Source organism: Onychostruthus taczanowskii, unplaced genomic scaffold (genome assembly GCF_017590055.1).
Source record: "Onychostruthus taczanowskii isolate IOZ18803 unplaced genomic scaffold, ASM1759005v1 scaffold12, whole genome shotgun sequence".
Taxonomy (NCBI): Eukaryota; Metazoa; Chordata; class Aves; order Passeriformes; family Passeridae; genus Onychostruthus; species Onychostruthus taczanowskii.
The window spans coordinates 11376958-11389413 of record NW_024498351.1 but is presented as its reverse complement, the minus strand read 5'-3'; the positions used below and the strand labels follow the sequence as shown (position 1 = coordinate 11389413).

The 12456-nt window shown below is 40.8% G+C and overlaps 1 protein-coding gene across 2 annotated transcripts in view; it reads right to left on the bottom strand.

Moving 5' to 3' along the window:
* Positions 1-12456, bottom strand: part of GALNT7 (polypeptide N-acetylgalactosaminyltransferase 7) — a 68901-nt gene that overhangs the window by 29265 nt on the left and 27180 nt on the right. For both annotated transcript variants that reach the window (XM_041427995.1, XM_041427994.1), the window contains exon 2: positions 9360-9814. In XM_041427995.1, coding sequence (XP_041283929.1) covers positions 9360-9814 — 455 coding nt within the window. The remainder of the gene's footprint in view (positions 1-9359; positions 9815-12456) is intronic.

The window sequence follows — 12456 nt, the reverse complement described above, 5'->3', positions numbered from 1 at the left end:
AAATCCAGGACAAGGTTTGCATAGAAACCCAACATTAGGGATAACAAGAGAATAAAAGGAATAATATTTTTCTAATCACAGGATTCTTGCCCACACTATCACTTAACCAACAGTGAAAAACGGAAGCAATAAACAACACAGGGCAGGAAAGCTGGGGTACCTTAGGGAAGGGGAAACTCCCATACAAGGAGATGGAGCAAATGCTCTCTGCTTTCCTGTTTTGGTTTAAATGGAAGAAGACCTCAGCTCTTGAGGTCTTCTGCAGTCCAGTGACACACTGTGGGCATTGCAGGGCTGTGTTTCATTTTGGGTTTATCAAACTTTTGCAGGCTTTACCCAACGTAATAAGCAACTAGAACGAAACTTGAGGCAGTGAACTCAGAGTTACAGAAATACTGCATTTCCACCATGCCTTGCTCATCAGATATTGAGCCTTCAAGTTCCTACCCATGCTCACCTGGACTGCATTATTACTTGTATCAGGCGCATTTATTTGAAATGCTCTAGCACAGTACAGTCTGGTTAAGACAAGACAGAGCATAAGAAGTGCAGTTCATTTTTTAGTTTCACATTCAGGCTACAACTCATTTGACAAAATGATTCCTCCATGTGCCCCAGAATTTCTACGCTGCAGGTTGGCACCTGGAGGGTTACACGAACAGCTGCAGGAAATCGCTCCCACTCTTCTCTGCCCCTCCACTGAAGTCAAGGTTTAACTCAGAACTTAAATACACTCCAGGTGCTGTGCTATATATATGTTTTTGTTGAGTAAGAGGTCATGTTCAGAGCTTGGTCATCTCGTTTCAGATGCACACAGAGAGAGGTAAGTAAATCCAACTACAGATAACACACCTGGTGCCTCTGTCAACCTCTTTGTAACTCTTTGGGTGAATTATTTCTCCCTCAAAACTTAACATTTCAAATGCTAGCAGCCAACACTAAAGAGACAAAGGATCAATTTTCTCTGTGCTTTTCATTACTGGAACCTGAAATGTTAACAGAAAATGCTGGGTTTTGCTTTAAGGCTAATGCCTGGAATTTAAATCTTTCCTGACCACATGAGATGCTCTCACAATACATACTTAATTACAATTTAAACACCATTTTTTTTCCCTCCAGGAGTCTTGCCAGCAGTAAGGCAGCTGATAATCTGCACTGGAAAGCTAGCCTTCCTGATTTAGTGTGACCACTATAATTCACCTGATTCTCAACTTCAGCTCTCACTGAGGTGCACAAAAATTTATGTGCACATTATAGAACCAGTTTTCTTTGTTACAGAACAGTTCCAGTGTATTATGTGGCATTGGAATAAAAGATTTTCCCAGGGTACCATGTGAAATTAAACCAAGTCCCTAATGTTTCATTTCCAATGATATAGATACCAAAAGTAATTACTGAAATCCTTTTTCTTGTAACGGTATCAAATATGTAATTTGTAAAGTGCTATAATTAAGGAACTAATCACATTCCTGAAGAAAGCAGGCTCCACTCCAGAGCCTTTGTATTCAGTCTTCTTAGCTACAACAAGATTGATGGACAAGTAACTACTTACTGTAAGAGAACATATTAAATTCATATTATTTGCCCAGAGTAATAAGACTGTCCATTTCTAATGAGGAGAGGAGCTAAGACTCATCTGCCTTACTTCATAACGAGTAATTAGTTCAAGCTAAAGATTTGGGCTTTTTTTATTCCAGCACTAATTCTATACAATTCAATATTTTGGACCATAAAAAGGGTCCAAGCTGGCACTATCAAACTATGATAGAAAAGATATCTTTACTAACAGCTGTGCCTTACTATCACACAGCTCTGCATGTATATATTCTTACTAAATTTAGAAGTTTATTTTTGGCAAGAATTCCCTCTTTTTTATGCTAAAAATAATTGAAAACCAAAACAAATGCCCTTCAAAACTACATGTGCAATTTTAAAAACCAAGCCAATTCTCATTCCCTTTTGCTTTATAAAATGAGCTGCAAAAACAGTTGTCCAAAAATACCTTTCTGTATGCACACAACATTGTACTCAAGCAATGAAGAGTTACCTTTTCATGTTTTCCAACAAAAGCTCATTGCCAATTGTTCTGTTTGAAGTCAAAGGTGACCTGTGGCAACACATCCAATTATTCAAGTACAAATTTGTCCAAATCCAGGACAAGGGGTTATGCCCTGTAACAGCAACAATGTCCTTATAAAGGAAAACTCAAACTGGATAATTCACAGAAGGAAAAAACACTTAAAATATTTATTCTGCCACAATCATACTGACAGATGTGTGTGGGTGATGCAGCTGAAATTTTAGTTCATTCTGATGAGTAGACAGCAGCTATTTATTGTCATACTGAAAAAAAAACCCAGAAGGTGATTAATTTGTCTCATGCCATAAACATTAATGATGTTTCCTCTCCCAGTCAAACTATTCTAGATAAAATTCCTTCAACACTTGTCAAAGGAAGCTGTCAAAAAAATCTAGCTTAAATAAAGTCATAAGACTAAAACCTTCTGGGTCAGTAAGAATAATTTGTAAGCAAGTCTTCCATGGGTTGGATAACAACAGCATATCAAGCCTGAGCAAAGCTTGATATGCTCTAATCCTTTCTTTTAGCCAGCACAGTTAATTACCCTGGCATGAAATCTGATCAGCACTACAAACACCCCTGGCTTAAGGGCTCTACAGAACTCCACATTTGTTAATAGGAGAAAGAGGGATCACTTAAAAAATACTGTAAGAAAATGCTTCTTGACTTCAAAAGTGCAATAAGCATATCTCAAACCCAGCAAAAGACAGGAATGAAAATGGCAGGTGTGGACTGGAGTGTTCTACTATTAAAGTGGGCTTCAAAAAGGAAAACCTACATTGATTCTTAGTGCTTTTGAGCTAGAAGTATAAAAAGAGGATACTGCAACTAATGCATCCTAGATAAGTATTTTTTAGAAATACTGAATACAGATTCTTTGGAACATTTTGCACCTCTTTGGTCTTGTGTAAGCAGGTGTAGCTCCTCTGAGCCATACACTGAACAGCCTCTTCTCAGAGCTCTACATCTGTGGTCATCAGTGGCTTTGTCCATCAGGCAGCTTTCTCTCCTCTTTTGGTTCTTCCATGCATGTCTCCTTATATCTACCATTAGAAGTTAATGATTTGGGTGCTACAGCTTTGTCAAAAAGGGCCCAGGAACGGCATCTTTGAGGACAACCTCCCCAAAGCACAGGAGCCATGCATTCCCACATGCAGTAAGTCAAACAGGCATGGCAGAAAATCCTCCTGTCTGCAAGAACTCCAGAAGGTAGACTAGGGAAGGCAGAGGCATGGACTGGCTACTGAGAAGGAGTACAGAAATATTGCCTGAGCCCATGAAGAGAGTATTAAAGGCAAAGCTTTGTAGAGTTCAAATCCATAAGATGGAAAGGGCAACAAGAAGAGCTTGTTGGTTGAAGAAAGACATGAGTTTAACTATAAAAGAGAGGAAATTTTGTGTCAAAGGACACATAATACAACTGAGACACTCAACACCCGATTTCCTTGACTGTTTACTTGCAAAATTTGCTGTCACACTTCCCAGGTCCCTGAGTCTAGGAGCAGCCTGCAGAAAAGAAAGAATATCCACCACAGAGGTGAGTCAGGGACCAGTTCACTGGACATATCACAGCAAATGGGATACACACAGCACAAGTCCGTGGGACTGGACGGATGGCACCAGAAGACACTGAAGAAGTTTGTGATGTCATTGTGAGATCACGCTCTACCATATTTACAAGGTCCTGGTGCTTAGCAGTGGTTCCTGAGGATTGACTAAAATAAATTCTTGCCCACCTTCAAGAAGCAGGATCCAGGAAACGATGACCTTGAATTCAATAGCACCAGGTGAAATTTTTGGAACTGATTAACTTTAGTTAACTTTAGTCCATGAAGAACTGCCTTCTGCTAGAATAAATCACAGCCAGTTTACCAGAGTCTAGATGTGCCAGGGATTGTTGCATAAGGACACGGGGAAGCCATCGATAGAGCCACACAGAAGTATTGGATGTGCAAGAAAGACTCAGACAGCATCTTTGCATGGAAGAATCGTGACGTGTATGGAAGAATAAGAGCACCTGACAGGACAGAAGACACAGGCAGGAGACACCTCCTTTTGAAAAGGGGAACTCTGAAGAAGGGAATGACAGCATGATTAAAAACCAGATGCTGTTAGCAGTAAGACATACATTCTTTAAATGCACAGGATGGTGTCCAAACAACAGAAACAGAAATGAGTCTTAATTCAAGCTAAGTGCATGAAAATAAATGCATAGAGTAAAGACAAAAAACCAAACCACTAAACCCCCAAAACGCAAGTTGGAGAAATAGCTTACTGAAGTATGAAAGCTGCTATTGAAATATTTTTTTCAAACAACAGAAGTAGGATGTCTGCCAGAAAGTCTGTTGGGCTGATACATGACCAAAATGAAAAGAGACCACTTCAGAAACAGGAAATCTAAATTAAGTATTTCCATTGAACTCTCAGTGGTGCCCAACACCAGATACCCTGAGAAGAGAATAAAATAAAGGGCAAGTACACAGTGATACTTCTTACTATATAGTCCTATCTTCAGGCTTAAGCTGAACGATAGCTTCTACTGGAATTTTCTGCCACGAATAGCCTCATTGCCTTTTTTTAAAATAAACCCAGTATTTCCTAAACAATGCATAATGAATTAACAAAATCTTGTACTGTACTGCTGACTCCAGTCTTAAACAGAGGAACACACAATATAATTTTTTATCAAAGGGCTCTGGGGTTCTAAAGAATTGCAGATCACTAAGTCTGACTTCTGTGCTGAATAGAAGCTAGTAATAAGCAACAAAATTAGTAAATCATAGACACAGCTTCTGTGAAAAAAAGCCAGGCCACAGAAAAATATTATCATCTTTTGAAGAAATCAAAAATTTTGTGGATATGAGTGAGGCTATTAATACAGTAACTGAATTTCCAAAGCATTTGATGAGGTTCTTTTTTTTCCTTACAGATACAGTTCTTCATCAAATTATGGTAGATCTCTTAGTCTAGTCTGAAGTCTATTAATTCCAAATTGCAAGCAAGTTTGTGAGTTTAGCAGCATAAATAACCGTGCTGGGAGCTAAGCAGTCCACCTCTTCTTCCAGGTCACTGCTGAACAATAGGAAAGTTCTTGGTAGTTGCAGTTAAAATGACTATAAACAGCTGCAGAATAATTCAAGAATGCTATCAAGGAAATGAGCCAGCAGGAGAGCTCAGTGCAAGTGCAAATGATTGGATATGGAGTGTTAGACCACTCAGTGCATAGACTCAGTGACAAATCCTAAACTCTGCATTACCACTGGGGAAAAAAAAAGTTTAAAAAATCTTGGGAGTCGAATGTGGATAGGCCTTTCAGAATTTTAGCTCAGAGTTAAAGAAAGGGAAATGAAATAGCAGGAATAAAAAGGATGGAACATGAAACATTTATATAGGAACTTCATGGAACTATCTCTGATATTCCCGTGTCACAGGGCAGCAGAGTCACAGAGGCACAGAACAGTATCTGTATCTGGGAGAAGAGGTTAAAACAAGCACCACATTCTGCAGTCACTGACTCAGGATGTCATTAATTTCAAGACTATAAATGCATTCAAATGACAAGTCTGTGCACAGAAAGAGGTCTCTGAAGCATGACAACCCTGTTGCAATTTTTGGCTCCAGTGCCCCAGTGCACTGGTTGCCAGGAATGACGCTTATCCATTCTTGTTTGTTTTCTCACCAGCATATGGTTTTGGCCAGAGCTAAAGTTGTCAGGAGAAACAACCACTGTTCAAACTCAGCATAAATGAATTTTTAAAAATTAAATTTTATTTTAAAATACTCTGGGGAGGTGGATCAGTATACTGGTTACACAACTCGATTCTTGTTATTCCTAGTAGCAATACCCCACAGTTATCTCTTGTTTTTTTTTTTTTTTGAGAGGACACACCTTGTTACCTGACAGCATTCACCCTCAACCCTTTTTTATTTCCTTAGCACAGTGTATTTATCTTGGATCCAAAATAATCCAGAAAATTTATCACTCTGTTTTTACTTCAGCTCTACCTCTGCAGACTCCTGAATACAAAAAGCAAGGAGTAATTAAATTAATATCCTTCTTCCCAAAAGCTAACAATTATTTTATTGCAGGTCCTCTAGGAAGTAGGAATAATGTGTAAAATCCAGTATAAATTACTGCTCTTAAGGGCCTGCCACCTATCAGGATGATAAAAATAGATCCAAAAAAGGTAAAAATCACCAAGTTTAAAGAAAAAAGTTTTTTCCAGCTACTGTACAGAGGTTTAGACAGGGCCTGCTAAGCCTGCTCTACTTACTTCTTTGCTGCCAGAAATAAGGTGGAAAACAGGTATTTCTCTACTAATCCAGTTTGTGTTACCCCTGGCCCTCTTGCAGAGTGCTGAAAGACTGCAGTGAGATGAGCCATCTTCTAAATTCTGTACACTGACTTTTACATATCCCCATACATTCTTGATTTTTTTTAACCAAAGTTATGACTTGCTGTATGTCAACACAAGTGCTGGGCATCAACACTGAAATATATTGGTTAAAATCCACAAGCCAAGAGTATGTGGTACTGGCAAAATGGAAATAGTCTGATGTACCTGACAAAAAACTTTAACACACCATCCAGTGTCATTCCTCCCTGCGGGATACAGCAAGAATTAAGGCTTTTTACAGCAGCTGAGACTGCCCAGAATCACCAGAAAAGTTCCTACTGAATCAATATAGGCAGCTGGCGAATCATCCTGGCAACATGTCAGACTACAAAGTCAAATCCAAACCTAGCAGAATTGAATCTCCCTTTATTGGCATTTCTTTCCTCTTCTCCCTCCAGCAGGGACAAGCCCTGAGGCTATATGGCTTTTAAGCTGAGAGAGACAGTTCTTGCAGCACTATTTCACTCTTGCTAGCACAGCCTGGGAAAGCATTTGGCATACTTCACTGAACAAACCTGACTGCACTGGGTAATGCTTCAAAATTCTGCTGCTTGAAGAAAGAGAGGGCTGAAGGGAGCTCTACTCATCTATGGACAAATAATTCAGTCTTTACCAGAAAGACCATCCTCAATTAGCAATGCCATCTTACTATTAACAGCAACAACAAAAAATTGCTATCTTGCTCTTTGGCAGGATTCAAGTGAATGTTGAGTGCCTTACCAGCCACAAAGGTCTTTTTAAATAGATCAGTGGGAGGAAAATAAATGGTGCATCCAAGAGGTAATCTGCCACCTTTTGCTGCATTTCTCTCTGGTATTGGGGAGTGAGCAGGAAAGTGAGCATGGGGGAGCCTGAAAGCATAGAGCAAGATCAGCCAGTCTCGCACTGCTTCCCCTCTCCTCTGTTCCCAGGAGATACACAGAAGCTATAAACCGGCAACCTACTTAGGCAATTGCAAGCATCCCAAGTATTCAATACATAAAGAAAAGGATATAATGGTGTCTGAAAGATACCTTTTGTTCATGTTGTTTTTTCATGCTGTTTGGTTGTTTCCTTAGAACATGAAATCATTAAATACTAAAACCTAACTGATTCGAGCTGGTGGCTTTGACCTCTACAAAGGCTTATCTGCAGCTGTGCTTGAAGGAAACAGTTTCTAAACTTCACTTTTACTGGCTGTCCTTCCTCTTCCTCAAAGTATTTTATAATTTTTGGGAATATCTATTTATTAATGAACTTCAGAACAGAAGAAAAATTCTGAAATCATGTCAAAAATACTTCAGATAGCTACAGGTGTGGAACTATTTGAGAGATACCATAGGCTGTCTGATACCCTTTACCTTGAGAAAAAATGTAGGGGAGGGAGTACTTGAGTTCTGCTGCTAGAACTCACCTGGGCAGAGGCAGCCCAGTCCCACCTGCATGTGACACGTTGCCACCTCTGATTTGCTGTCCTTACAGAGTGAAGAAATGCTTCAGCAGAAGCAGCAGTATCTAGGGAATAACCTCCCAAAAAGAAAATGCTGACCTGCACAGGTTACCCAGAACATTCCTTCCCTTTCAGAAAAAATCTCTTTAGTACGAGGGGCCAACTTCTGAGCACAGCAAAGAAAGAAAAGCAAAGGACAGCTGGCACTCCCTTGCCACCAGCAGCAGACAGGCATGGTCCTCTCCTCTGACTGCCAGGAAGTGGAAACCTTTAGTAAGCCACCTGAGGAACACAGCACGAAGGAAATGAAATGCTGTGCTCCCTGTGCTTCATTTGCTTTCAGGGCGTGCACACCACATAGCAAATTTAAGCAGCTGCACGTGCATGGGTATGAGTCAGACCCACAGCTGGCCAGGTCTCTCCTACCTCGCAAAAAGAAAAACAGCCACCATAAAACTCCAGAGCAGAGCCCCAGTCACCAGTCACTGAACCACCAACAGATTATTTACCACAATTGGAAACATACAGCCCAGAGATTGGCACCCAGTCCAGGGATCAGCACAGCTCCATTGCTGGAAGCTGCAAATTACTTAACATCATATCTAACTTTTACACTGCCCACAAAACCCCAGCCAAAAAGCAGACTAAAAAATACCCTGCCATTAAATCAGTTTGCTCAGAAACCTGTCTCTAACTGATATTTAACAAGGAAAATTATACCAAATGCAGATCAACCTGAGAGCAAAATTGCCTTCAACATATATCAAAAGTCAGAACAGACTGTCTAAACCTGTTAGTAACTCTTGAGCAAATGTTAGTAACTATCCAGAATTTTCCCATAACACATTAGACAACCTTTCAGCAAGTAAATAAATGTTTTTTCTGAGACTGCTTTCCTCTTTAGGGGAAATGCTGTGAGAAACTACTGGAAGACTATTCCAACCATCACTATGGCAGATCCATACTTCTGTTACTGCAGGTAAATAGGCAGTGTTTTAAAGAAAACAGTATTTCTTTGTTTCTGTTCTCTATTTATGCTCCATTTTAAAGGCATCAGGGTAAATCAAAACGGAATAAAGTAACTAGCAGAGGGATGTCTAATAAAGATAATCCCTCCTTCTTGAAGACAAATCTTAAGAAGTTATGGACTAAGAAAAGATATGACAATCAAGACTATGGCTAGACATGGAACATGCAAGTACATGCAATTTGACACTAAAACAGATGACTTCAGAGATAAATCACTACAGTCTAAGTATTCATGGAAGGAATCATTGCAACAGCATTAAGAAGAATACATGGAAACATGGTATAGTACAGCACTCATGCCTTCAGTGCAAGAAGCCTTAAGTGGCCTAATAAATAATATTTTAAGCATCAGTTCAGATACATGGAAAGCAAATAACTGAACCCCATAAAAAGAGAACTAAAAGAAAACAAAAGGTTTGCTTACTCTTCTTGACGCAAGTCATTAACGCTCCGATCTAGCGAGATCATATCACTTGCCACCATATTAAACCCAAACTCCTTAATGCTGGCTTGAACAGATTCTTTGTAATCTGGTCCTAAAACATATGGCTTCGCCTCCTCTCCAGGACCACCAACAACTCCATGAGGCTCAGGCTCTTTGGGTTCAAAATTACCAAGGACTCCAGGTCGTAACACAGGATCTGGGTATACAAATGTCTGAGGTTTAAAAGTGAGATACTGCCTCTGGAGGATGTTCTGCTGCTTGTTATCAACACCATGCTGATTTAGTTCATTTTTGGCCTTATTTTTCCTTCGAATGGATTCCAAGTCCACTTCCACACCTTCAACATGAGGCCAAGGTACCACAGGTTTGAATTTCTCATTTCCTAGTCCATGGTCTCCTTTGTTTGGCAGGGGTCTGTTGGCTTCTTTGTCATCCTATACACACACACAGAGAAACAGCAGACCATATCAATTGATGATCCTTTATTTATTTACATCCAGTAATTTAATGCACTAAGAGTTGGTACTAAAAATATGTAGAACAAGTATGGAGAAGTCTGTTGAGGGGCTCAATGAACACTTTTTACTACAGCTACTGACTGCCGGAGAACATCACCAGCTGTTGTCCACACTTACCTTGGTGAGTTGGTCCTGGAAATGACCGAATGCCCAAAGAATTCCCAAAGACCAAAGACCCATGCAGGATATGTTCACCTGAATGTAGTTTGAGCTGTAGCTCAAACTGATGTGCAAGGGGCACTGACAGAGCATTTTACGAAGGAGAAGGTGACATGGAGGCAAACAGCGCCACAGTCCACAGCATGGCATCCTTAGTCCCACTGTCGGACGGGGTGTTTCTGAGGCTGCTCTGGCTCAGATCTCTGCAGGGTCTCAGTGGTTACTGGACACCTCAGAAGGAACCAGCTGGCTAGAAACCAGCCTCAGCTGGGGAAGAGTGCTGTAACCATGAGTAAAGTGGCAGACTCGTCTATGGCAGCTGCGAGCCACATACCATCCCTGCCCTCCACACACACCCCTGTCCCCCCAGCTCACTCCCACCAAGCTCCTCCCTCTGCTGCAACAGCTTATTTACAGCTGGGAGGTGAGACGGATGGCACTGGGGACAGCAGGCAGAAAGGAGATCAGCTGCATGGACACAGGCAGACCTGCCTGGGGAGGCAGTGCTGGCGCTGAAGAGAACTGCCATGGCCACTGGCATCTCCTGCATCCCTGCTTAAAAGAATTTTACTGCTCTCCTCCCCCTCTCCACACCAAGAGATTTGAAGTTTTCACTGAGAAGCAGGGCTGGCATTTTGAAAACTGCTCAGCATTTTCAGTGATCAGTGAGGCTGGTGGGGTTAGAACAAGGGTGGGTGATTTTGGAAGACACCAGACAGAAAGGCTTTGAAGTGTCTGAGTGTGAAGTCTCCACAACACAACAGCACCACCCATGAAAGCACTCCAAAACACACAGTCACAACTTTTTCCAATACTACTGTCCAAGAGTGTGACAGGGAAACGTTGCTGAAGGTTCAGATATCCTGCTAAAATTGTTTCTTTGTAAGCGGGACAAATGTTAGATCATTCAGAAATCTGCAAATAACAACACATATTTTAGCAATGTCTCAGAATCAAATAAAATTTTGAGGTTGGAAGGACGTCACCTATTCAAATGTGCTGAAGGCAGGTTCACAGGGAGGTGGGGTTTCTCAGAGGCATCTCTTGTCACACCCCTTTGTCCAGTTTCTCAGGACAACCTGCTCCCATTGCTTGACCCAGTGAAGGCTTTTTCCCTCATACCTCAGTAGAAGTTTCTCATATTGCATCTTGTCCTCTCAGTCTGCACCCCTCAGAAGATTTTATTTCCATTTGCTCTGCAACTTCACTTTTTTAGGGTGAAAAGATGCAATTAGATTCCCCGTTAGACTTTTTTTCCCAGCCAAACCCAGCCTCCCTAGCAGGTCTTTGCCAGGTCCTCTGCATCTGTGAACATCTCTCCTGTGTTGGGGTAGTGTGGGAGGAAAAAGCACACAGAGTTCCAAACAGCTAAGCTCTTTCTAGGGCATCCACCCATTATGCACTCTGTCTTTACTGCAACAATGGTACAATGCTGACTCACGTCCATGTTCAATTAAACCACATAATACTTCCTACTACATCACACTATTTCCCTGACATCATTCCACATAAAAAACCTTCAGAAATTAAGAAAAATACAGCATATAATATTTCTAGGTTAACATGGTAACAATGGGAATCAGATTGGCTCCAATTCAAAATAAGGAGTTTATTCAAGAAAGCTCCTGAATTCTCTGTTAGCTATAGTTTAAACAGGGAGGACATACAACATGCAGAAGTGTTACATTATTCTGTTTTTCCATCATCATTTTTTCAGGAACTCAAAAGTCAGTGTTAGAAAAGGCAAGTTTAAGGGCATGTGCAAAGGCATATTTTGCAAGAAAGTCGAAGGCTGTCATGGATCTAAATAAAGCCCTGAGAGGACTTTTGAAGAGAGCATCATCTCACACTTACCCTGGAAATCAAAAGGAAGGCTTTCCCACTAGACTGTCAGAACACTGCTGAGCTCTCAGCTCACATCTAATTCCTGCTCTGAGTGCGGAGGCAGCTATAAAAGCCAACAAAACAGTCAGCATCATCAGGAAGGATGCTTAAAGACAGCATAATTTTGACTACATAAAATTTGATGCATTCATGCATTCAGTAATATTTAGTTCTGGTCTCCACATCTCAAAAGGAGTCAGAGAAAGTGCAGAGTAGGGCAACCAAAATCAAGGAGAAGGCAGAGAGGTATCTTGAGATGAAAGATCAGAAAGGCCACTCATCTTTCATCTCCAAGACCCTGCAGTTGGGAGATGTGATGGCTGAGGGGTATACAACTGAAGTTTAAAATATCATGGAAGTCATGGACAAACGCAATGGAAATTCATTGTTTACTGTGATGGATGACAGGTTCATAGGGGGACTGTAAAAGAGTTGTGAGAAACCTTCTGAAAATTTGAATTATACAGCTGCACATGCTGGAAGAGTATAGAAAGTAGCCAGGTTTACACACTGCA